Source organism: Camelus dromedarius, chromosome 12, assembly GCF_036321535.1.
Source record: "Camelus dromedarius isolate mCamDro1 chromosome 12, mCamDro1.pat, whole genome shotgun sequence".
Taxonomy (NCBI): Eukaryota; Metazoa; Chordata; class Mammalia; order Artiodactyla; family Camelidae; genus Camelus; species Camelus dromedarius.
Window position 1 is genome coordinate 62,802,467 of NC_087447.1, and position 27,226 is coordinate 62,829,692.

General features: G+C 46.6%; 1 protein-coding gene across 4 annotated transcripts in view; it reads left to right on the top strand.

Moving 5' to 3' along the window:
• The window catches only part of FAT3 (FAT atypical cadherin 3), a 613,920-nt gene that overhangs the window by 546,911 nt on the left and 39,783 nt on the right, over positions 1-27,226 (top strand). For all 4 annotated transcript variants that reach the window (XM_031460537.2, XM_064492802.1, XM_031460538.2 and 1 more), the window contains 6 exons: positions 8,694-9,083; positions 11,762-11,976; positions 13,108-13,245; positions 14,298-14,441; positions 17,447-17,644; positions 20,663-21,461. In XM_031460537.2, the coding sequence (XP_031316397.2) occupies positions 8,694-9,083; positions 11,762-11,976; positions 13,108-13,245; positions 14,298-14,441; positions 17,447-17,644; positions 20,663-21,461 (1,884 nt within the window). The remainder of the gene's footprint in view (positions 1-8,693; positions 9,084-11,761; positions 11,977-13,107; positions 13,246-14,297; positions 14,442-17,446; positions 17,645-20,662; positions 21,462-27,226) is intronic.

Consider the following 27,226-nt stretch of genomic DNA (forward strand, 5'->3'; position numbering starts at 1 on the left):
TTACACATATATTCTTTTTCAGATTACTTTCCATTATACTTTGTTACAAGATATTGAATATAGTTCCCTGTGCTATACAGTGGGTCCTCGTCCTTTATCTGTTTGATGTACAGCAGTGTGTATCTGCTAATCCCAAACTCCTAATTTATCCCTCCCCCTCTCCCCGCTTTAGGAATTGTGTTTGTTTTCTATGTCTGTGGATCTGTTTCTATGTTTTAAATAAGTTAACTTGTTAACTTTTTTTTAAACAAGGACCCTGCATTTTTATGTTCTGTGGGATCTCACATCATGTCACGGGCCCTAGCCAGGAGAGCTGGTGCCAGCCCAACTGCCAAGGCCCCAAGAAGTTTATGGTACCGTCAGGACCTCCCCGACTCTGACTGGGGCTGCCTTCTGTCTTTTCTTTTCTTTTCTGACTCTTCAGAAAGCCAAGGGACTAATGACCCCCAGAGTTGGTATCCTGCCCGTGGGAACATGCCAGGGTTAGTTATCACCCACTGAAAAAACTTTTAAAAGGCACTTAAAACAGACATAATTAGAGAGTCTATTTAAAAGTCATTTCTAACTCAGAAGTAATTGCAATTCCACTGACCTCCTCATGCCAGCTTTCTGTTTTATTTCCTATCATCTGAAGGCATATTTTAAAGAAAAGAGCAGTCAGTTTGAGCTTTTTCACTGTGATGGAATTTTACTTGCCTCCAATAGACGAGAGAAGTATTCAGGCTAGCAATTTTCTTCTACTGCTTGATTAAGTGTGAAAATTGTTTTTAAAATGTAGCCCTTGAAATAACTTTATAATGAGAACTTTGACAAAAGACAAAAAAAACTTTCTAAGTAAATTCAGTGTCTTTCTGAGCACAAACTAAAATGAAGAATGGAAATATCCAGAAAAAGAATCCTTATTCAACGCACGAGCATCTTTTTCTACAATTATTTCAAGTAGTCCGTATGTTAAGAATTTAACTGGCCTGGAAAATAACCTGAAAATTCAACTACTCTCCAAGATTGACACTAAAGAATTATTTCCTATATGCATGAGCTAGTTCTTTTACTTAATACAACCATGATCTGTGCCCACTGGGTAAAATCTGGAAGGGTAGGCAAAAAGGGAGGGAGGAAAAGTCAATTCTAACCACTGTTACCGTTTTGACAGAAGTCCCTTCTGCCTTTTCCACCTTTTTCTGTACAAACATGGGCCCCTAAACTAGATATTGTTTTATAACCTGCCTTTTTCGCTGGCTTGCAAACATATATCTGTGTCATTATATGTTCTTTTACACTTTTATGTGATGATATATATATAGTACTCTGTGATACGAATGTCCTATAACTTATTCAACCAGTCCTCATTCTTGGAAAATGGAGTAGCAACTAGTATTTTTCACAAATGCAAACATCTACTTAGCAATAGCTTTGTATGTATTGATGAATGTTTATGAACATCAACATTAAACATTCCTAACTTCCCCTCCTTGCATCCTTTTGAGTATCTCTAGTTATTTGGCCCATGCATTTGTGGAGGGCAAGTTAAGTGCAACATGCACAACACCCCTACCTCTTTTGTGTTAGCAGCCTCACACACCAGCTTTTGTCCCTTGGTTTTTTTATTCTGAAGTTCAACAACATTCATTGCTCTCCAGCTGTGTGCCAGGCCCTCTGCTCAGTACCAGGGTTCAAAGATAATAAGGTACAGTCCCTTGGCAGGGAGTAGGGGTGGGGAAAATTGGATGAAGGCCATCAAAAGGTACAAACTTCCAGTTATAAGATAAATAAGTACTAGGAATGTAATGTACAACGTGACGCATATAATTAACATTGCTGTACGTTAAATATAAAAGTTGTTAGGAGTTCACCCTGAGTTCTCATCACAAAGAAAACATTTTTTTCTTTTTCTTTAATTGTGTATCTATATAAGATGACAGATGTTTACTACACTTATTGTGATAATCACTTCATGATGTAAGTCCAGTCATTATGCTGTATGCTTAAACTTACACAGTGCTGTATGTCAGTGCTCTCGCAATATAACTTGGGGGGGGGGGGAATTAAGTGGAAAGGATTAAGAAAAAAAGACACAGTTCTTCTGCCTAAAAAATACACTAATCTAGTGGGAGAGAGGACCTAAATATAAGTAATGATAATGCAAAAATAACATTAAGGGAGCCCAGGGAAGAGAGTAACTGGGGAAATTAAGGAAGCAGATCCTGCAAAGAGTACGTAGGATTTTGACAAGGGAAGGAGGGAAGAGATTGTTCTGAGTAGAAAGGAAAGTGTGAGCGGAGCCTGCAGGAGTAAACGTGCTTGTGTCTTCAGGAGGGATGGAGTAGAAAAGTGGAGTAGGAAGACACGGGGTCGGGGGGGTGGGGGGGGACCCAGAATGTAGAGGACTCGGAAGCCATTCTCAAATGTTTCTACTTCTGACTAAGAAGTGGCAAGTCGGTGACTATCTTGAGCAGCGGGGGCAGGACTGGACCCAGAGTTTTAGGAACTTAACTCCGGTCGAGTTTAGCCGGGAGGGGATGGAGTCTGAGTTTGCCATCAGGAGTCTCTTGCAACAGTGTAGATGAGAGAGGACGGGAGCCCAGCTGGCTGTGAGACCTGGCCACAGACATTCAAGAGCTGTCTCAGAGGAAGAATCGGAAGCACCTGGCCTTCCAGTTCCAATAGGATAGGAAGAGGAAGACGGCCAGGAAACCCCAAACTAATGGTTTAGATATTAGTTTAATACATAGTTAATAGTTTAAGTAATTCCTTGGCAGGTTGCAAAGCTTCTAGAGTTGGGGAAGGTGTCTTTTGGTCTCCACTTCCTCTCAATGTGGTGCCTAGGACAGTGAAATAGGTGGCACTCAACAAATTCTTATTAAATGGGAGGGTCACGGCCAAGGTCTCCTGTGAGAAAGACAAAAACCGAAGTGCTTCTCAAAAGAACTATCTTTTAAGGATAAGGCCGTTGCAAAGGAATGCAGTGACATATTCAAGAGCCAAAGCTTTGTTTATCATTTTTCTTCGAGAGACAATCCTTAGAGCTTAAATAAGAATGTGCCTTAATCACCAAACCAGGGTCATAAAGACTGAAATCTAAATATATCTCTGGGATTTCAAGCACTGATGAACAGCATTAATGAAGACAGGAGAAAGTGCTGGTTCCAGAACAAGCTGCTAGATTGTCTAGGTCATGGGACTGGGGGACTGACAGCCACCGGACATGAAGGAACTTTAAGGGGCAATGGAAATGCTCTGTATCTTAGTGAGGACGGTGGTTCCATGGAGGTGTACATATGTCAGAAGTTATAAGCTAAACACTTAAAAGGTGTTCATGTTACTGTGAATAAATTAAGACACCTGAATACATCGATTGAGCTGGTAGGAAAATAAGTCATTAGGATCGAAATTAAAAGTGTTTCTAGAGTCTGATTGTTGAGATTGTTTCAAGTTATTTTTTTCCCCAGATATCTATGCTGTACAAATTCAAGTCTCTTTATAAAAGTCAATTTACAGCAATTGAGTCCAGCCCACATTGTGTGTGTGTGCTGCCTACAGACCAGACCCTGTTCAGTCAGCGTGAATGTCACAGACAAGGCTCTGCTCTGACAGTCACAGCAGCTGCCATCTTGAGACCCCACAGCAAGAACACAGCTCTCATAGGCTCCATAGCGCAGGGAGCTTGACCTCACCAGGAGGGGAGAAACATTTTTTAAAGACCAGGTTAAAAAAAGAAATCTCGGTGTACTTGCTGTGTTGGCTGCTCTGGCCATTTGGTTTTGGTGCTGATTTTAACACCTCTGATGATCTCAAATATGAAGCTGAGTTACTCTGACACTAGGTGAGATCCTTGGGGATGATCTAGCAGTGGGTGTTATCGCTCACTGACGTATAGAAGCCTTGCTGTGAACTCTGAACATGTAACTGAATGGTATGAGTCTGCTGTGTCAAGTTCTCTTCCCATCCTGAAGAGTCCAACAGCTCATCATCATCAGGTTTAAGGTGGACTTCTCCTTTGGTGACTCAGCCTACATATGCCCACAGGTCCAGTGGCTTAAGGGGCAGTTGGAGGAGAGGGTTAGTCCTTTGGAAATAAAAACGAAACCAGCTCCATTAGTGTAATTTGGAAATGAATCAGTGCTGGAACATCATCTTAGACCTCAACTGACCTGGGATCTAGCATTTGAAAAATGAAGACCCCTGACACCCAGTGAGATGAAGTGGCTTACCCAGGTACATGCTTAGAGCTTGGGTAGGCCATGAGCTACAAGCAAGGTCTCCTGTCTTCCAGGACTGGACCACATTGCCTTCATCTTAAAGCAATTAAAACTTGGACTTCTATGCACTTTTATGCCCCTAAATAATCTATCTTTCCATTTGGCCGAGTTGAGGAGAATCTAGTTTCCATTCAGAAACCTTCCAAGGGAGGAAATATAGATGCCCTTGGCAACCCACCCCAGGATGTCACAGCCTCCCCTCCTGGAAAGTCATACGTGCCATTTCTTTCCTCCAACCCCACTCTGCAAAAATGCCACTACCTATTACTTCCTTTGAGCAAATCGGGATTTTAAACATTCTCTTTTTACTCGCCTTCAATCCTCTGAAGGCCTGCCTGCTCCATTTGCCACAGTTAACGGGCAGAAACGTCACTTGCAATGAAAATCATACTTCTCTTGGTAGCCTGGCATTTCAGCATTTTGAGAAGCTAAGTAGCTCCGTCCTCATTAAATTAGGCACAAATTGGAGAAGAGAATTACGTACTTAAAAACACAGACGCAAAATGATGGATTACTGTTATACCTTAATAGAACACATCGTGACATGCAGGAAGAGCGTTAGACCAATTAGCAACCAAGTCTTCAGCCCGGGTTCGTCTTTTCTGCCAGATACGTAGTGAAAGGATGGTGATTTGAAGGATGGCATTTATCAAATGCCCTTGGATAAAAGTTTCCACTTTAGTGACAGGACCTGTGTTCGTTTAACAAAGACAGCCCCCCATCGTCTGGTAATACAACAGAAACCCAAGCACTACACCAAAAGTATTGTCAGCAAAGTGACATTTATGCAGCTGACTTTATTTCTAGAAATCACTGAAGTCCGTTGCAAATGTGTCCAAGTTGCAGTTTTCATACATTCTAAAAATGTGTCCTGCTTTTCTCTTGAGAGCCACCAAATCAGAAGTGAGACCACTTAACATGTTTGTCGGTTTGGGTGCCCCTTTCCCCCCGTATTTTCTGGTCTTGCTTCTTACTTTCATATCAGTCGGATTGGTAACAGAAAGGAGAGGTGAACAATAAATCTCCCTGTTCCTTCTGGTGTGAATGCCCAAGATACTGTCAGAAGCAAAATGTATGGGGTGGGGGGAGCTGGGGTCAGCAGCTTTTGGGGAAGGGGATGGTTTTCTGCTGCAGTAAAGCAGAAAAACCCTGTCACCAAGTTTTAAATGAACAGAACCTGCCCGGAGGGGAGCTGTGGTCTTTGTGTGGCTGATTAATGTCAGCCTTGTAAATGCAGTACTCCAACAACAAGGCTAGCCCACTGAGCTCGGAGCTCAGGGAACGTGGCATCTCCTACTTGGGGGTCTGAGCGGAGCCGAGGGCCTCCGGAGAGGGCTGGAAGAGAAATCTGCAGACCAGGAACACAGGTGATATTTTTAATTAGATTTTAGCTTTCAGTCACAGCGAAGGAAACACAGGCAGCCATGAAAAGCACCTCTCCTCGAGGCCTTGAGGCCACAGAGAGCGACAGTTTGCAAACCCGGTCTCTACCTCTCCTAACTCAACTGGTCCCGGCACCATGGCTTTCAGAACCACGAGTCAGACATTGCGTTCTACCTGCATGATCTTCAGGCCTGAGGAGGAACCATATCCAGGAGCAGATCTCCTGAAATCCTTAAGGGGACTGAGCAAGGAGCTTAGAGAAAACAGGACTTTGTCCCTCGTGCTTACCTAAAGATGCTAGCGGCACCAGACACAGCCTTCAGCCCTTGGTGTGAGCATCAGTGCAGCGGGGGGTGGTGTCACCAGATGCTCAGAGAAAGCCTCCTGCATCGATTTCCTGCCCCATCTTATGGTTGTTCAGAGTGGTGTTCCATGTGCCAGGGGTAGGAGTCAAATCCCCAAGGAACGTGTGTGATTTGAAAACCCATGCGGTGTATTTACTTCCGTTGCTAATGTGCTTCCGTAAATGCATGTTTGTGCCTTGGAGAGGCGTCCTGACATCATCCCATCAGCCAAGGCCGCTTCCAGGGCACAAGCAGCTCTGACACCCAGGCGGGATTACTGTTTTTCAGGTGTACATTTGATCACCTCCGAAATCTTCTGTGTATTCACTCTGGGAATTTATGCTGAAAATTTTAATCTTGTAGCCACTTCTAAGGATAAGCAGAAGGCATCCCTAAAACCTCTGCTCTAGGCAGCCTGATTTTAAGAGGCAGCAAGGGAAGAGGAAAGACTTCTTGTTTTTAATCCCAGCAACAATAAAAATCAGAGGTTGATGTTTATATATCACAGGGCGGTTGTTTTGAAAGAGAAATAAGAGTAAATGATGAAACTTTGGGAAAAAATGGACTCTCTGGAATGGAACCAAGAACAAGTTCTCAGTGTTGACCTTTTGGTTAAAGCCACATAATGCAATTTATGTCATTCCCTCCAGATATATTATTTTATTGGTTTGCTGGGAATTTTGGCTTAAGGGAAATTGAACATTAAGGGAGTAAAGTGTTTAACTCTTATTACTGCCAAAGGCCTGTCCCCCCATGGTGAGGTGTTATAATAGAAAACAACACACACGAAGGCCCTCTCTCTAAGAGCTTATATTCTAAGGGTTCGTGATTCACAAAAGACATCTTCAGGTTGTCTTCATAGCTGAAGTCATGACTAATGACTGTCTTCATTTAGAGCATTCAGGATCAACAGGATGCTTTCTCATCCTGTGAAGCTGTTATATTATGCTTCTTATAAACCATAACTCCTACTGAATTTGAGGCATATAAACCATTTTGAAGTGCTAAGATCCTCACATGAAAATAGTTGAATCAGCCATCAGAACCAGAAGTCAATTCAGTCATCATTCACTAATTTGTTGGTTGTTAATGGACATTTCCTGGTTGCTATGTTCTGGCTTTGGTATATAATAAGGTAAAATGGTATTTTGCTAAAACTCAGTGCCTTTCTTTAAGTCATGGGACTGGAGCTCACCCTGTGGCTAAATCCTGCCCCTGCTTTGATGGGGAGCTCCAGACTCCTTGGTCATTGGATTTCTTCTTTCTCTTTACCTTCACTTATGACCTGATGCGTTCTTATGGCTCTGCTGGCTGCCTGAATGCTGATGACCCTCAGATATATAACTCCTCCGATCTCCAGCCTCCTGTACTAACTTCCTACTTGATTCTCCACTGCAGTATAAAATGCCCACCTTAAACTTCATCTATCCAAAATCGGGCTCATAGTCTTTTGTCCAAGTCCTGGTCCTCCTCAAAGTCCTCTGCATCTCAGCCTCTTTTCAGTTGCTCGGGGCCAAAACCTAAGAGTCCTTCTGGAATGTTCTCTGTCATTTACATCCCACATCCTGCCAGCTCCACAAGGAGAAGGGGATCTTTCTTCACCACCTCCAAGTTCAGAAGACATCCAAGACCCCCTCACTTCTCCCACCTGCGTGCTCAGAATACATCTGGAACCCGACCACGTCTCACCCCTTCCAACACCACGGTCTGTTCAAGTTGCCGTTGTCTCAGGCTTGTGTCCCTGCAGGCGTCTGCCAGCCGGCGGGTCTCTGCTTCCTGTCTTGCTGTTCTGTACACAACCAGCAGCCTGAGTGATCCTGTTAAGATCCAAGTCGCATCACCTGACATCCCCTCCTCCAGTGCTCCCCACCTTGCCATGCAGTCTGCTCCCCGACCCTGATCTCGTCTCCTTTGGCTCTCTTCTCCACTCTGGTCACGCTGGTCGTCTCCCCTGCGCTCCTCAAGCACACCAGCTCGGCTCCCACCCTAGGACCCCTGCACCCGTGGGTCCCTCTGCCTGCTGTCTTCTTCCCCAGAAGTCTTCACTGTTCAGTCCCTCCCCGCCTTCCGGTCGTCACTCAGATGTCAAACTTCCAACCACCTGATTTAAAATGACCAGCCTTCCTCCAGCTCCCAGACTCTCTGCCTTGCGCCCGACACTCCCGATCCCCCATTATGGCTTCATTTTTCTCCCTTTTTACTCTCTAACATACCATTTTTTGTCCTGATTCCTTATTCTTGTTCATTTCTTATTTACTCTCACCAGAATGTAAATGTGTTCCTCAGAAAACATTCTAGTCTCATCCATTATGAGACTCTCCAGCACCTGGAATAGTGCCTGCTAGACTCTAGAGGAATACTTGTTGACGTAGTCGATTAATTTGTCTTTCTCTTTCTGTGGCACATCATGACCCATATTATCTATTGGCGGCGTCTTAGAGTTTTTCTTAAAGATGCGTGGGGTTCTTTAATATATTAAGAAAATCCAACTATTTCTGACATTAGTTGCCATAGTTTCCGTTTTTTTACCGTTTGGTTCAGTTGTCTTAATTTTTACAAACTGAAGTTGTCATCGGATCGTGGCTGTGGGTTTCTGGCATTGCTGTTTTTCTGTGTGTGGCCCTTAGGAAGTCAGCAGAGCCATAATGTTCTAGCGCCGAGCGTCCGGCTCCGTTTTTGTCTGCTCACGCACTTGTGTCTCCCGCAGGCATCAACAGGAAGGTGGTGTACTCCCTGGCCGATTCGGCCGACGGGTACTTCTCCATCGACAGCTCATCTGGCATCATCATGCTGGAGCAGCCGCTGGACCGAGAGCAGCAGTCATCCTACAACATCAGCGTGCAGGCCGCCGACCAGAGCCCCGGCCAGGCCCTGTCCTCCCTGGCCACCGTCACCATCACCGTCCTGGACATTAACGACAACCCCCCTGTGTTCGAGAGGAGGGACTACCTGGTGACGGTGCCCGAGGACACCTCCCCTGGCACCCAAGTCCTTGCTGTCTTTGCCACCAGCAAAGATATAGGCACGAATGCTGAGATTACGTATCTCATCCGGTCTGGAAATGAACAAGAAAAATTTAGGATCAACCCAAAGACAGGTGAGTAAACCGCAGCCTACTTAGAGGCCAAGGCTTCGCTATATCCTGGTTCTCCTCCCAACCCTCTCATCAACCACCCTTCTTGGTGGAACAGCTCTTCTCAGGGCAGCGCCTGCAGGCAGACCCCAGAGGGCCCTCTGGCACTCTGCTCCTAAAGATGCCCCAGCTGAGTTGAAGCTCCTTGTTGTGGGCTTGCTTAGGAAATACTTGGCCCCCGGGTTGACTCCAGGACTTTTCAGAGAGGAAAGGTCAAGAACAGTAACGTGGTTCAACGTGGGGCGAGGAGGTAGAATTTGCATAGTGAGCATATGAGTTTGTTTCTCTCTCATTCCTGCTTATAAACACCCTTTTTTAAAACACCCTTATTGTGGTATGGTTCCTGTACAGTAAACTACACCTATTTCAGATGTACAATTGGATGAATTTTGATAGCTGTAGACACCCATGAAACCACCACCACAATCAAGAGAGCTAACATTTCCATCACTCCCCAAAAGATGCAAATTTCAAATTCCCAATTACTTTTTTCTTTTTAACATGGATTTCACATATGTTGATGTGTTAGGCAGTGCTCCTGGAGATTAGCCTCCGCTTGCCACTGTCCACACTCAGGCTGCCCTCTCTGGTCACCTACTAAGACAGATGTTGATTAGTGATAGACAAGGTGACCCTCAAGCCTTCTGAACCCAGCAGCCAGCTGGCTGGAGCTGAAGTACTGGATTCCTGCTCACTGCTCCTGGTCAGGACACTGCCGTTTCCAGCTCTCGGGGAGATTGCGCCTTTCATGGGGAAAAGATGCCTAGAAAGAAACCAAGAAAACAAAAAGAGCACCCCAGGGCTTTCTCTTCATTAGGGCGTTAATAACTGTTGGGATGCTTTGAGTAAATAAAGATGGGAATTCAGAAAAAAGTGGGGCTACTCTTCGAAAAGTAAACATACTCACCTTTGTATTTTTATAGAGTGTGTTAGTATTTTCTAATCTCTTTTGTGGATATTCTCATTTGTTCTCCTATTTCCCCATGAATAGGCAAGGCAGCCCCATTTTGCAGGTAAGAAAGTTGAGTCTCACACCTTCTGGCCGTTGGACATAATTCCCTCATTGCTCAAGGAACAGGCACTTGTTGAGCAAGAGGGCAAAGGAGTCCATTCTCTGTTGGATAATCCAGTAAATATGAACAAGAAATATCATAATTAGTAATGTTTAGCATGGCAAATATGCCTGATTCCTGTTAAATCATTCATGACTTCTCCCATTTTCCACACGAGAAAAACAGCTGCAGAGAGGTTAAATTATTTCCCCGATGTGAGTACATGGGGCGGGGACGTGGATCCAGAATTTGAATTCGGGTCTTCCTGACTGTGGGATACGTGCTCTGATGTCCGGACAACACTGCTTATGCCATGGGGGTGCAAAAATTGGAGGCCATATAGTCCCTGCCCTCAGTACAGGAAGGTGGAAGTATCGATGGAGGGACTGCATTAGCAGCATCTCCCAGCAGTAGCTCTGTTTATTAAGGTCATTACTTTAAATTAAAATGTATGGGGACTTTCCTCATTTAAATATGTGTTAGCCTTAGCCTGTCTAGTTACGGCCATTGTATGTGAACACTGTGGGGAGATGGTTAAGTGCTGTGTACATTTGGCACTGGATAACGAGACCGGGTTGCAAAATAAAGCACTCGAGGAGGTAATTGCTAAGAAGACTTAATTATGGAGAGAAAGAGGCTCTTGTTCTAAGTGTGACTTCTGTTTCTCACCTCAAATAGAAGGGCAGCCTTAGCTCCTAGAGAACTTGCCTGTCTGGGAAGAGAACGGATGTGCTGTGGTCCCAGTGACTGTTTGCCAGGTGGGAGAGGGGTGAATGCCCTTGAGGTCTGCTCTGCAGGCCGTAGGATGACCAGCTACCCACTGCAGAACGCAGGAATGGGCCGCCCAGCAGGAAGGGCTGGGATGGGAGGGAAGGCGCACTCACGGAGCCCCTGGGGGTGCCGCCCAGCTAGCGGCTTTCATCTGTTCTGCTTGCTTAATTTGAATGACTCTGCGACACGGCCATTAGCTCTGCTCTGTAGTTGTAGACACTAAACTCGCTCTTACTCTTTGGCCACTGATTCCCAGGCATTTCTTTTCCATTAAGTCACTATATCTTGAACTTTCTGCAGTCTTTGCCTGTTTCTGCCCATAATCATTTTAGATAAGCATATTATAAAGGCACCTTAGCAGTTAATTCAATTCAGTTAACTCTGCAAGCACAGACTAACTGATGAGGGGTGGGGTCCTACAATCCCATCCACATGTCTTGGCTCATTCCCAGCCTGCCTAGGTCCACTTGAGGAATCATGGGGAGACATTGATCAGGGATGCTCCCTTCTGTCCCTCCCCCAGACTGCATGAGGGTGAATAATGCCAGAGATTTTCAGGCTGCTTGAGAGAAGTTCAGAAACTACTGCAGAAACACACAAAGACTTTAATTTCTTCAGTGTTGTGTCTGGTGGATAGCTATGTTTTAACTGACAGCATTAATCAGACTCTGGGATGTTCAGCAGGGCATTAAGTAAACAAATTCCTGAATATCTAAAATCCTTGGCGGGAGATGATGTTACAAACACAACCATGATTGTGGAGCTGCTGACATGTGTTTTTTCCGAATCAAATCTAAAGCTCTCCATTTTTCTTCCAAGGGGGTATTTCTGTATCTGAGGTCCTCGACTATGAATTATGCAGAAAGTTTTACCTGGTGGTGGAAGCGAAAGACGGGGGCACCCCCGCCCTCAGTGCCGTGGCCACGGTCAGCATCAACCTCACGGATGTGAATGACAACCCTCCCATGTTCAGCCAGGACGTCTACAGTGCTGTCATAAGTGAGGACGCCTTGGTTGGGGACTCCGTCATTTTGGTAGGTGCCTGTGGGAGGTCCAGATATCTGGGACTGACAGTCCTCACCAGGGTTAAAAAGTGAGCCACGTCTCCCTCGGATTCTCTTCACACTTTTTCCTTCTGGGGTCCTTTTGTTCCCAAGAACTCTAGTCAGCACCAGCCTTTCAGCTGCTCCTTCTCCACTCTGTCTATTAGAAAGGGTCTGATAACGCTCATTTATGTCAAGATGCAAGTGATCGCTAATCACTTTCCTCCCAGGAGTGTATGATTTTTGAGAAAACAAGACAGACCATGAATGAATTTCTAATGGCAGCTCCTACTAGTTTGTGACCTGGGATGACAAGTTAGTAGGTGGCTAAGGACAGAAAATCCTTCCAGCCCACCTCCTGCAGACACACACGCAGACACACAGACACACACAGTAGGGCAGTGGAATCAAGCTTAAGATTGATTGGTCACTCTTAGAGGAGCTCTTTCTGGAAGCCGTGTATTAGGAGAACACAGGTGCTGTTAGACTTACAAATTTCATCTGGGAACCAGTGAGTCCCAGCCTCAGCAGCCTCAGCAGCCCCACCATCCCCAGGTTGGAGAGGTCCCTTCCACCCATCCTCATCTCTGGCTCCCGCAGCACCGGGTTGTGGGTGGTCATTCCTTACACATCAAACGTGGACTTCCCAGGCCCTCTCTCCTGAGGCCTGGGGCTGTTATGAGACTATTTCCATACCTATAAACCCCAACATCACCAATGTGGAGCAGCAGACAGCGGGGAATTTCCTGGGGCTTCCTTAATGTGGAAATGCATAGGTTTAGAAAATGCCCCGCTCAGTGGCAGAGACCGTTGTTTTGCAGAATTGGGAAAGAATCACCGCAACAGCCCTATCAGTTAGTTTGGCATCTGTCCTTACAAGCATCAGGCTGTAGACAGATAAAAATGAACAGAAATAAAATGGCAGCTTCCGTAATGGTGCTTTCCCCCGTCAGCCAACCCAAAATCTCTCCCGCTGGGGCCTGGTCAGTGGCATTAGTGAACAGAGCGCCTAAAAAAACTGTCAGAGCTGTACCCATTTGTACAGGCCTGGGACCCTAAGAAGAAGCTTTTCTCTGTCACTTGTGTCATGTCTGTGCTTTGTTTTGCTTATAACCCATGAAGCTAATAGCAGAAGATGCAGACAGCCCGCCCAACGGACAGATTCGTTTTTCCATTGTGAGTGGAGATCGGGACAATGAATTTGCTGTGGATCCTCTCTTGGGTCTTGTGAAGGTTAAGAAGAAATTGGACCGGGAACGGGTAAGCTAGTTTGGGGCAGCTCCCTCCACCACCCACCCCTTCACTGAAATCAAGCATGGTTTCTGAAAATGTAAGCAGTCTCTCCATTTTAAACAATGGGAGTAAACATGGATGAACTAAAATGCAGCAGGAAGCATTTGGGTTAGACCTGTGAAAGAACAGGCTGCCAAAAGTTGCTGGTGGTTTCTAATTTAGGGAGGCTTTAAAGAAACAGCAAAAATATGTCTTTCTGGATGGTTTGAATTTTGTCTCTTCCAAAGCAAGAAGGCAGAAAAGTACGTTCAGCTTTGGGATCCTGTGGGCCTGGTTTCATGAGCAGCTTTGGCCCTGAGTGAGCAGATACAAAAGGATCACCTGAAGGTATCTAGCTCAGAAAGAACAATCCAGAAAATTTCCTCTGTCCGAGGTTAAACTAAGTTTCTAAACATTTTCTTTTTTGACCAAAATATGTCTTCAAAGTGAAATTAAATATTGAAAAAGATGCCACAGACATGATACTTAAAAGCAAAAAGACCTCGTGGGGTGATGGAGGCCCCGAACATAGTCCTGAAGTATCCAAACTGGTGCATAAGACAAATCAGTGCTGACAACTGTTGCAGTTTGCACAAAGGCCGAGAGCTGCAGTTCTAGCTGGCGGGGGTTTACCCCCAGGGGTCATCTGGCAATGTTTGGAGACATTTTTGGTAGTGACAAGTGGGCAGAAGCGATACTGGCTTCTAGTGGGTAGAGACCAGGGATGCTGCTAAACATACTGCAGTGCTCAGGTCAGCCCGACAACAAAGAATTAATCTGGCCCCAAATGTCAGTTGACGCTGAGGTTGAGAAACCCTGGTTTAAAGAATCAAAGTGAAGCAGGGGGAGGGTATAGCTCAGTTGTAGAGTGCATGCTTAGCATGCACGAGGCCCTGGGTTCAATCCCCAGTACCTCCGTTAAAAAAAAAATAAAGTAAGTATGTCTGGTCTTCAACAAGCACAGCGAGCCTGCAGCATCTGAGTGGGCCCAGAAGGAAGCAAGCGCCACAGTTCACTGTCGGCCCTTTGTGCTTTGGCAGGTGTCTGGATACTCCCTGATTGTCCAGGCTGTAGACAGTGGCATTCCGGCAATGTCATCGACGGCCACTGTCAACATCGATATTTCCGATGTGAACGACAACAGCCCTGTCTTTACACCTGCTAACTACACCGCCGTGATTCAGGTGAGCGGATCTTGCCTTGTGCACCCAGCCTCCTTCCTCTGCTGTGGTTCATCATGGTTTATTATCGGTTTTCCCTAATATCAACTCATCCTGTCATAGGGCTGGTATGAGAAGAGCCTGATTCAAGGTTTTCACCTTTGATAATATTCCTGATGTATCCCAAGAGACTGTGAAATTCAAAGCGGTTTAAAGGTTTTTTTTTCTTAAATTCATAAATGGTATGTTTCTGTGAACAGTATTAAAATATTTCCAGCTAAAAAAAAAAACCTGATTCAAAAAAAAAGAAAGGAAGAAAGAAAAGCAAAAAAGAACCTGATTCTTTTACTGCAAGTGATTAATAACAGTTGATAATCGCTGTCTCCAATAGGGTTCTTTGAAGTGCCGGGTGCTTTCTGTACACCGTCTGTCCCCACTGCATCCCCAGCCCCCACTTTATAGTGAAGGAAGTAAGGATCTGAGAGGTTACGTGACTTGCCCAAGATCGCGCAGCTGTTCAGTGGTAGGGTCAGCATTTGAACTCAGGTCTGTCTCCTGAAAGGACTATTCCCGTTCCATGACGGCAGGCTGCCTTTACGCCACTTTGTGCTGTTCTAGCAGGGGAAGGAGGTTGATGCGAACCAAACCGTTGTCAGAGGGAGACGACATCAGGCTAGCCCTGCTACTCATTAAAGCCAGTCTTCCATAAGCAATTTGTTTAGCACTTGAAATCCACCTGCTCTCTAAAGTTAGACTGCAGGATAGAGTGACTTACTGCTGGGTGTTCTGCTATCAGAGAGAATGGCTCTTCCTCCCATCTATTTTTTTTTTAATTCAAAAGATATTTCATGAGTACAGTACTAAGCACCAAGCTACTTCCACCTCCCAAGATTTCTAGAAGCTTCTGAAGCCCACCTTCAGGGGGATCAGGAAATCCAGTCCAGGAATACTGTCAGCGTGGAGGACTTATAGGAGACAGGGATTGATATATGCGCCTTGGGGGACCACAGATATGCTAGAGAACCAGCTCTTGCCTGATGCAGTTTGGCCGCAGAATCACCCGCGATGGGTTCCCAGGGCTTTGCGGGTAGAAGGTGAGATGAGAGGGAGCCAGGTCTTGAAGGCTCCTTTGGAATAACATCCAAGACTTAGCGGGGGCCATCCATAGCCACCCGCCCTGCACCGCTGAGCTCTCCGGGATCAGGTTCGAGGAGAGCAGCTCTCCGCTCCCTTCCCACCCCTTCGTCAGGGAAACCCGATTCCTTCTGCGGTGGTATTTCGGTTTTCCTCTCCTCCCTGATGCATTTTCCAGCAGCTGTGCGTTCCCACCCCTCCCCGACTTCCGCAGAGCTTCGTGCAGGCCCTGCGCCTCCCTCGGTGGCTCGCTCTCTGCGCTGGCTCTGCCCCACGCGGGTCCCCACCACGCGGGTCCCCACCACGCGGCTGCCCCGCGCCTTACGCTCCTGCCGCGCCCCCGCCTCGGTGCGCACGCCGCCAGCGCAAAGCCGCGCTGCCTGCTCCTCGTTCGGTTTTATGACGCGCATCAATCAGCTTGACAGACTGTTCTCACACGTGCTACAGAAGTCAGCAGGGAGCGAACAGAGGCTCCGAGCCCGTGAGCGGTGACCGTGGCTCCTGTCTGCAGCGCCGGGGCCTGTCTGTGTTATATTTCACCCTCCTTCCTCGGATGCGACCCCTCGGGCCCACATCCCCCCTCTCTCTCTTCTGCGGAGGAAATGGCCTTTATAGAGCGAGCAAACAAATTAATAAATCTTCTGTTTTGTGTGGTGCTGAGTATGCTGTCAGTGTGGACCAGTAAATCTCCGCTGGGCTGAGGCGGTTCCACCGCAGATTCCAGAGGGAGATGGTGTCTACTTCCCGATGACCAAAAGGCCTCTTGGGAGGAGAAGCAGAATAAGAGGTCTCTGAGGTTCCCTTCTCTTTCTCCTTCAAAAAACAGTTCCTCCCTTTGTTCACCCCAGAATCATTTCCTTATTCCAACACATGGTTCTTAGAAGACTAACTCAGCATGTAAAACTTGAGCGTGCCCGCCCGGTGCGTGACTCTGGTCCATGCAAAGTCTCATTGTCTCCATCTCTGTGACGCAAAGTCACTTAATCCAAAGTTGATGTCGTTAGAACGCCTGAACTAATGAAACCGACTTCAGGCCCTGGCCGCAGTAATGCCGATGTCTAACCAGTGGGACAAGGAGCCAGCCCCTGAGCCTCCAGGAGTGTAATTTGCATTTTCAGAGTGAGGACAACCTTTGACCCAAGAAGGAGTGACAGAGAGGCTTTGTATTTCCATGTGGGGGAGAAGGCAGAGGTTCTGCAAAATAATGCTGGCCAACAGCCGAGCTTCCAAAACTGCTGGAGTTATGGCTTTCCTTTGTCTTCATTCTCAAGCTGAGGAATATTCTATCCCCTTTCCCTTCTCTCCACAAACAGCAAAACTGTGTGTGGTGATGGGTGGAGGCGTAAAGCCCTGTGTTCCACCTGACATGTACCTTTGTATTTTTACTGGGAAGTTTCCAGGCTGTCCTTCTAAAAAGTCCAGTATTGTGACACTGTGTCATTATATTGGGCCTCGTGTAATTGTGCTGTGACAAGAGTGAGGAAATGCCTTCCCATCCCGAAGGGCTGATATTTTCTTGGCCTGAGAAGATTTCTGACATAGTCACAAAGGTTGGTGAGCACCATGTATTTCCAGAGCTGTTCAGGTGAATTCAAGGGCAAAGTATAGCCGGCACCATCCTTGGAGCCTACGAATCCGTTCAAGGCCAAGTCCTCATGTTCTCACCTGCAGCTCGTTGTCTCATGGGGCAGTTACGGGGAGGCAGCCAAGGATGGGAAGCATGACACTAACAGACGCCAGCACATTTTCAGAAGACAAGATAATATCACGGGGAATCCCTTCCACTAAAAGCCCTGTTTTCTGGCCCAGCACTCTCAGCCAGTAATGATGGGGTTTCTTAAAATGTGAAGAGAGGTGTAATTTTATCTTCCTTTTTAATATACTCTCTTATGCAGGAAAATAAGCCAGTAGGCACCAGCATTTTACAGCTGGTGGTGACAGACAGAGACTCCTTTCACAATGGGCCTCCCTTCTCCTTCTCTGTTTTGTCGGGAAACGAAGAGGAAGCATTCATGTTGGACTCGCATGGGATCCTGCGGTCAGCGGTGGTCTTCCGGCACACGGAGTCTCTGGAATACGTGCTGTGTGTCCAGGTACCACCTTGTTCTCTGCCTGCATCAGGCCAGCTTTCTCCCCGGCTACTTGCTGTGCCCGTTGGTTGGGTTTTCTTTGCTGAGCAAGTAGACATAATTCATTCCCGTGCAGGGATGTTCCCCTTTTCATCTCCAACTCAGTTTCACACCAGTAAAAGCGGCCTCTGTGTGTGAAATTGAACAGGAAGGAAGGGGAGCATCCTTGTTCAACAGGGACCTTCCTGGAGGATGTGCCAGGCTGACGGTCACTGTCCTCACATTTGCATTCTGAACATTCCTGGCGTTCCAGTTGACCCCTCAAGACAGCTAATCGGTCAAAGCTTACTGCTTTGTGGTGAGAAGTATTTCCCACATCGCCCACTTGGGGAAGTGACCAATCCTTGCCCTAACGTTATTGAGCCATTTCATGGTGTCTGCTTTGGAAGAGACCTCTGTTTGGTAAGTTTCCCCAGTGAGTAGGGAGGAGACGAGGGACTCAACTGGAAATGTCCTTCCAACATTTCAGCTTCCTCAAAGTCATTGTGTAAAATGACGTGAGACAAAGAGGCAAAAGTGGCAGTTTTGGAAAGGGTGTGGTTAGGAGCAGGTAATTCAAGAACACCAGAATGTTCCTGTGTGCACATTTTGCCTGTACCAAGATTTGATCCCTTCAGTGAAACTGAATGACTTTTTTTTTTTACCCATAATTGGCAAAGAGGGCAACCTAAACTCATTATTAATGGTGGGAATAACAGTCATAATATTTTTTTTGGTAGGGGAGAGGATTAGGTTTCTTTGTTTGTTTTAATGGAAGTACCGAGGATTAAACCTAGGACTTCGTGCATGCTAAACACGCACCCTACCACTGAGCTCTACCCTCACCCCAACAATCGTGATCTTTATATAGCATTTAATTGTATATGTTGTTATTTCTTTGGATAAGTTATGGTTTACTCCATGAAAGCTTCCACAGTAATGACATTGGCCCTGAGCACATCAGTGAACTCTTCAGTTGCCACCCACTCCTCCAACACTATTATGTGAACAACTTTATATCACAGTATAGGTCCCCAAGGGCAAGGAGAGGTTTTTAGTGCCTACTCACAGAAGCTAGCCCAGTTCTTTGCATAACTTCTCTGGTTGTTAGAGAGGAGATTTCACATCTCGGACTTTGGAAACCGCAGAGAGCTTTCTCTTCCTAGTTCTTTAAATTAAACGACCACCAAGTCCCAAGTGTCTGCCTTCAAAAGCTCCCAGTGTGCATCAGGTATATTCTCTTTGCCATCACCCTGCGTTATTCTGTATCGTCCTGCACTCATGTTATTGCAGAAACCTCCTGGGTGATTCCTCTGCTTCAGCCTCATTCTTTTCTGATCTATTTGTAACCCCTCCCAAGTTAATCATTCCGCTTCGATTATGTCATTTGCTAAACCAGAGGTCAGCAGACTACAGCCCCTGAACCACAACCTGTCCTCAACCTGTTTTTATAAATAAAGTTTTATTGGGACACAGCCTCACCCATTCATTTACATACGCTCTGTGGCTGCTTCCCTGCTGGACCGAGAGTTGAGTACTTGACACAGATCATATAACCCCCAAAGCCTCAGCTATTCCTTATCTAGCCTGTTACAGAAAAAGTATGCTGACCCCTAAACAAAAACCATCTGAGCTCCCTAGTGCCAGAAAACTTGTGAATTCTGCCTCCAGGCTCTTTTAGACTTTGAATTTCGGAGTCTCTAGGCAGACATGACTGTCCAGTCCTGGTCAGGCCGCGGGCCCATTAGTCTGTCACCTTACCCCAGTGGCTGCATGCCTGCCTTTCTGTCATCTTTCTAGCCCTTGGCATTTGAGTCAGCAACTTCTGGCCTATAAAGTCCTAACTTATCACTGTCCTTTGAGGCCCTACACAGTTTGACTTGAGGCTCAACCTAATTTGCTAAATTTATCTCCTACATGAATTTTCCATTCCAGCATCTCTGGTTCATATAGTCCTTTAAAAAGAAGCATATGCTGATGGTAATAATAAAAATAACAACCACCACATTAACTCTCACGTACTAAGTACTTCTATGGCTCAGACCTGTGCTAAGTCCTTTGCAACCATTGTCTCTCTTAATCCCCACAGTACAAGAGTCCGGTGAGATAGATACTATTTTACTCATTTTAAAGATGGAAAAATTGAAGCTCAGAGAAGTTGAGTGATTTATGCAAGGCCAGACACATAGTGAGAAGCAGAGCCAAGATTTGAACTCAGGTCTGTATGATGGCCAAGCTCCTGCTTTTCCACCACCTTCCACATGCAAGGACACATCTCCCCAGATGGCACCTGGCCTGCAAGGTCCACTGTGGCCCCACATCCTGAGATACCTGCCCCTGGGAATCTGACCTTCCCTGAAGCCCTCCTGACTGACTACGTCACATGGGGCAGGTGTTCGTAAAAATCTGTTGTCAGAGTACTGGTTCTGTCAATTCTCGTATAAAGAAGGAAGACAAGATGGTTTTATTCAAGCTACCTAGTTTTCCCTTCAGTGTACCATCTTTTATTCTAAGTCTTCATCTTGGGTAATTCTCCCTTTAAATAACGTTGTTTCTTAAATGAGCAGAAAAGTACTGTCTGGCCCGATCAAAAGGATAGACACCAAAGAGAACAAAGATTTCTCCTCCACGTGGGAACGCCACTTTATGAGGTTCTCCAGTGGCTTGTGTCCAAAGTGAAAACAAGGCCAGCTTGTTGTGGGCACGTTGGATCTCACTGCACCCTCTGTCTTTCTCCCAACTCACCCCCAATGGCTTTCTTGTGTGGGCACATTTTATTGTCCATAACAGAGTGTACATATGGGGACAGAAGGTGATAGATCACTCCTCTTATGTAAGTGCCCATCTTCTGAGTTTGACAGAAGAGTGGCAGGGGATGGAGGAAGAAGCAAATGTGGTTAAAGGAACAGACATCTTCTATCTGAGTTTTGTTGGTTTCTCTTTTTTTAATTATTATGGGTTTTTTTCTTACTTTCTTTCCTCTCCCCCTCTTGGTTGTCTTAGGCAAGAGACTCAGGCAAACCTCAGCAAGTTTCTCACTCCTACATCCGCGTGCGGGTCATCGAGGAAAGTATCCACAAGCCCACAGCCATCCCCCTGGAAATTTTCATTGTCACCATGGAGGACGACTTTCCTGGTGGGGTCATTGGGAAGATCCATGCCACAGACCAAGACGTGTATGATGTGCTCACATTTGCCCTGAAATCGGAGCAGAAAAGCTTGTTCAAGGTGAACAGTCATGATGGGAAAATCATCGCCCTGGGAGGCCTGGACAGCGGCAAGTACGTCCTAAACGTGTCGGTGAGTGACGGCCGGTTCCAGGTGCCCATCGACGTGGTGGTGCACGTGGAGCAGCTGGTGCACGAGATGCTGCAGAACACCGTCACCATCCGGTTTGAGAACGTGTCCCCTGAGGACTTCGTGGGGCTGCACATGCACGGGTTCCGGCGCACGCTGCGGAACGCGGTCCTCACCCAGAAGCAGGACAGCCTGCACATCATCAGCATCCAGCCCGTGGCAGGCACCAGCGAGCTGGACATGCTGTTCGCGGTGGAGACACACAACAGCGAGTTCTACAAGCCGGCCTACCTGATCCAGAAGCTGTCCAACGCCAGGAGACACCTGGAGAACGTCATGCGCATCTCAGCCATCCTGGAAAAGAACTGCTCGGGGCTGGACTGTCAGGAACAGCACTGCGAACAAGGCTTGTCGCTGGACTCCCACGCGCTCATGACCTACAGCACGGCTCGCATCAGCTTCGTGTGCCCGCGTTTCTACAGGAACGTGCGCTGCACCTGTAACGGTGAGTGCGGTTTGGAGAGCTCCCTCCCCCCATGCCCAGCTCTGAGAGGTGGCCTGAGTTACCATCCTGGCACACATGCATTTGTTCATTCGTTCACTGGGAGAAATATTTACTGACTGCCTCTGATGTGCCTCATTACCTTGAGAGGTGCTGGGACTACAGGGTAAACAAGACGGGCTCGCCCCTACTCCCGTGGATCATGTAGCTTATGGACGGCACAGGCATACAAACAGGCTGGCCTGAGCCACTTGATAAAGCATTGTTAGGGGAAGTACAGAGTTCTGTGGGAGGACCCTATCAAGAAAGAAGGTTTCCTAAAGGGAGTAGCCTCTAGGTTGAGGTAAAAGATAAGCAGGAATTAGTCTTTCGCTGTCTGACTTACTTCACTTAGTATGATCATCTCTAGGACCATCCATGTTGCTGTGAATGGCATTATTTTGTTCTTTTTTAAGACTGAGTAGCATTCCATTTTATATATATATGCATATATATACACACACACACGTGTGTGTGTGTGTGTGTGTGTATACACCCCACAACTTTATCCTGTCATCTGTTGATGGGCACTTAGGTTGCTTCCATGTCTTGGCTACTGGAAATAGTGCTGCTGTGAACACTGGGGTGCATGTATCTTTTCGAATTGGAGTTTTCATCTTTACTGGATAGATACCCAGGAGTGGGATTGCTGGACCATTTGGTAACTCTATTGTCAGTGTTTTAAGGGCCCTTCATCCTCTTCCCCATAGTGGCTGCACCAAATATCATACAATAGCTCTTTTATGTGGAATTGAAAAAAAATGAGACAAATGTGGAATCGAAAAAAATGAGACAAATTTCTGCAAAGCAGAAATAGACTCACAGACATAGAAAACAAACTTATGGTCACCAAAGGGGAGCAAGGGGGGAGATAAATTAGGAGTTTGGGATTAACAGTTATACACCATTATCTATAAAACAAATAAAAAACAGGGACCTACTGTATAGCACGAGGAACTATATTTAATATCTTGTAATAGCTTATAATTGAAAAGACTCTGGAAGGGAGTAGATATATATATATATATATATGTATATATAACTGAGTCCCTTTGCTGTACACCTGAAACTAACACAACTTGTAAATCAATTATATTTCAATTTTTTTAAAAAGATACGTAGGAATTAGATGTGTGACGACTGGTAGGGAGGGAGAGCGTTCCAGATGGAGAGGCTGTTTATACGAGGAAGGTTTAAGGGCAAGAGAGGGGGTGGAAAGAGATTTTCAGTGGTGACAAAAGAGACTTTTGAGCCCAGTGATCACACAAGAGCCACTGGCCAGGACGAGGGTCTAGAAATTACCCCAAAGCAATGGGAGCCATTGGCTGCTCTGAGGTGGAGAAGGGACACAGTCAGGTCTGTCTTTCCAAGAGCCTGCTGGCTGCCGAGGGGACCAGGTTAGACAGGGCAGGGCCAGTGGCAGGGAAGCAAGTTGGGAACCTATTGCAGAGGGTAAAGGCAGCTGGATTTGCTTGAGTGAAAAACAGGCCAGCTGTACGGGAGCACAGTGAAGAGGAGGATTCAGCCCTCAGAGCGGCAGAGATGGAGTGGTTCGTGTTTGTCGATGTAACTAGAGTCACTGAACCTTGACCTTCCCGGTCAGAGGCCGTAGCTGCACAGCGTCGCGTGGCCGCAGTGGTCAGCCAGAAGCATTTCTCTCTCCTTCTTTTTCTCTCTCTGACGTGTGATGCTATAAATTCACTGCCCTCTTCAAAGAAAATTGCACCCGGAGTTTTTCTAGCCTGTGTGAACTTGGCCCGAAGGGACTGTGGCCAGAAGAGAGGCCATTTATAAAGCATCCCTTTAGGTAATTGAGGACAGGCAGGGCCTCTGCCCTCTTCCCTTGTAGGAAGTTTTTAGTTGCAGCTTGGAAAATGAGTTCATCAGAGGAAGACCCCAGAGGTCACAGCTCCCTCCCAGAGACCTTTCGATGACCTCCAAGCAGCCTAGAAAAGTGCCAGCCGTTCACTCTGTGCTGCCCAGTGAATTCTGTTTGTGTTTTCATCAGGTAGATGCAGGGATGTCCAACCTGTTGAATATGTAAATTAGCTCCAATGTGACTCCAGGCATGCGTGCTGGGGGAAATGCGTTTCTGGCAGATGCCACCAACGTGCAGGATTTATGAATGCCAGCTGTCCGGGCCTTACCTAGATTTCCTTTGTAGACAAATTGATTTATGCACCAAAGCTCTGCTAGAGCCTTCCTGCAGTGATTCACAGCAGGGTTCAAAAGAGGTTCCCAACAAGACAGGGCAGACCCTGCAGGAGAAACTAAATCAGCTAATTAATCCTTTTGCTCTGAGAACTCATTTCACTCAGCAAAAATCTGGGGTGGCAGCAGTGTCCTAGGCACTGCAGATTCAAAGTGAAAAAAATGACAGTCCCTTAGGAGCTGGCTATTGTGAACTCAGCTTGCAAGTACTTGTTTGCAGTAAAGTGTTATAAGAAATGCAGGGGAGTAGAAAGGACAGAGTCCCTGCTGTGGCCAGAGGAAAGCTTTCTGTGACATTTAGACACCAGATGCCACCTCTGTGCTGTGTTTTGAGGGATGAGTATGAGTTCGTCAAGAAGAGACAGTGGGGCAGACTTGGCAGAATTTCTTTACAGCGGGGATTTAGAGGGGTGGTTTTGTTGAAGAGAGCGAGGCTGGCTCTGCATTTTGCATAAGACACTGATGTTTTTAAATGCAGTGAGTTTCAAGGTGATATCCTTGCCCAGGGCTCCTGTCCTTGTCCCCATAAACCTTTCTACTTCCAGTAAACCCAGAATGCTGGAAATTTTTGTGATTCAGCCCCTAGACATCCTAAGAGGAGGCTTTCTCAGTTTAAAAAGCGAGTGTTTCCGGAACGAGAACTCTGTGCAGACTCAGACCCACCTCCTGGCTCTCCTCCTTCAAGTCACTCTTGTAACTAAGCTATAAAATAAATTGCTGGATTTTTGTGGCAAAAGGACCTGAAAACATCATCTGGCCCAGTCCCTGTGTTCAGCAGGTGATATATGATCATCTCCATTTTATAAATGTGGCAGCGCCGTGCTGTGCCGGGACCATACAGCTGGTGAGAACGGTGTGCTGCTTCAAGAAAGGTTCATCTTGGGCCCCTGTTTTGTTACCTGCATCTTAAGAACGGGGACTCTTCCATTTTTATAGGACTCATAACCTCAGTGCTATCCACTCTGTAAGAATATTCAAACAAGCACATTTTCCCCGACAGACTGATCAGCAGCCTCCCAGACCCACTGTAGGACAGCAGAGGGTCTCAGTCTCCAGGACGCCTGTGGCTTCCTAGAAATGCCCGTCGCTGAGCCGCACACTCAGAGCCTGGGAGTCAGTATCTAGGCAGCCTGGGAGAGTCTGGTGCTGGCGGTCAGGACAGCAAACTCTTGAGAACTCTCACAGCACAGTAAGGGAGAAAAAAATGTCCTCTGGGTTCAGGAGGCAAGCTCTTAGTTACAGCAGTAATAGCTCTCTCACTTTTTCCTAAAGTATCCTCTTAAATAAACATAGTGAAGAACCATTAAGGAAAGCATTAAGCATTCTAGGCATTTTCTCGTTTATTGGAAAGGAGAGGTAATTGAAGTCAATAAATGCCCCTCTCACCCCTAGACACAGACAACACATGCACAACCAGTCTCGGCTGCTTATTTGTTTACCTGGAAGGCTGGCAGATACAATAAATGGGCTTTCCCACCACTTGGTTGAATAATTACGATGATAAATAGAGGTAGCTGCCCATTCTTGACTGTGTAGTAATATTTACACAATTTGGCCTCAATATTCTACCCTCCTCCCAGCTTCCGACTCATCTTTCTCTCATGCAGATTCTTTTGGGGGCAAGTTAACATCATTGGCATCTTGAATCAAAATACTAAGTTGCTTTGACAAAATGAAAGCAGGCTTGAGTTTTAGTGCCCAAGAGGCTCATTATATATTCCAGCCACCATCGATCGAGCATCACATTTGGACGGAAGTTTGACAGATAAAGCTCTGATGTCGTGAGCCGTCTCTTGGTAAACTTTAGACGTTCAGTGAACATCGGTACTTGGGTAGGAAAGCTTGACACAAATGATGGGGAAGAATGGAGGTCCTTCAGCCCCTAGAGGCGAAGCCAGAGGACAGAGCATCAAGGCAGCCTGGGGGGCTATGCTGATTGTCCACTTCGGAAAATCTTTATTGAGTTTTCAAAAGTCTGATCTAGAAATATATCAGAAAGGAGATGCTTGTCCAAGAGCATGGACTCGCCCCGAGACCATCAGAGTTGAAGACCAGTGTGTTTGGGAGAGTGTTGGTGGAGGTGGATGCCTGATTTGTCGAGTCCTGGTCCAGATATGGAACCCAGACTAGAACCTGGAGCTCCAGTGAAATGAGTGGTGTGTCTGCTACAGGCGAAGTGCTGGCAGAGGTGAGGGTAACAGCAGCTGTGCCCACAGCCACTGGGTTATGGCACTGTCGTAAGTGTTCGCAGGGAGGTAAGAGGAGCACTGAGGGCCATGCTCCCTGCGCTAGGTCTGAAAGGACGCCTAGAATTAAGTAGATGATGGGGATGGTGCACTCCAGGCTGAGGGGCCTTAGAGCCAAGGAATGGAGGTAAGAAACCTCGTGCAATTCAGTGCACAGATAAAGGCAGGGGCACACATAGCAACTAACATTTATTGCACCATGACCAGTTACTGTGCTGTTTTTCACACAGGTATAATTGCATTGAACCCTCACAATTACCCTAAAGGGTAGGTATCATCAACTTTCATCAAAAGTTAAGGAGATTTAGACTTAGAAAGGCCAACTGATGCACGCAAGGTCACAGAGCTAGTAAGTGGCCAAGCCAGGGTCCATACCTGGCAGCCCTAACCACTGTATCCTACCACCTCTGCACAGATTTGAAAGGAACTTGAAAGTCACCCAGCCCAACCTCCCACCGACTACAGATATTCTGTTCACTGGTACAGTAGTTCAGCCAAGGCTCGAGCCCTAGTCCAGGTGCTCACTATCTCGCAGGACAGACCTTACAGGGCACCAAAATCCACCTCCGTGTGATGGGAGCCAACTCCCCACTTTGGAGCCACGGAACCTGAGCCTTCTAACCCCTCCTGAACAAGCCGCCCTCCAGGTATCTAAGCGTCGTTGTTAGGACCCTTTGACTCTTCTTCTAGACAAACAGTGGAAGTTCCTTTTCTCTTGGCTGTAAAAAATAGGAGCTAGAAAGAGTTGAGGAGGTGTCACTGGGGCACAGAGCAAGGATAAAGGAAGAAGTCTTCTGTCCTACTTGGAGGAGTCCAGGAAGGGCGTTGGGAGCCATGAAGCTTGTCGTGGGAATGCATTTTAAGCAGAGAGAGCAGTGAAGAGAAAGGCCCAGGGGACTTGGGGGCCTCTTTCATGTCCTCATTCACTCAGCAGTGAATGAAATGCCTTTCCAGGCCTTGGGTGGGGGGCTGGAGATACAGTAGTGAGTGAGGCTGTCGTGGTCCCCACCCTGGTGACCCATGAACCAGCATCATGCGCTGGGCCAGCGGCAAGGAATGCAGTTAGACTGGATGATGGGGACAGTCATGGGAGGAGTGTGGTGGGACAGGTACATGGAGTCTGTGCCAGGCAGTTACAGAAGTGTGCTCCTAATAAACACAATCAAATAAAATGACGGCGGCTTCTGGGAGGCAGTGAGACATTTAAAACTTAACCTTGATGAGTTTTTTAAAAGCATAGAAAAATGTGAGGTTGGGTTCACACTTGGGCTG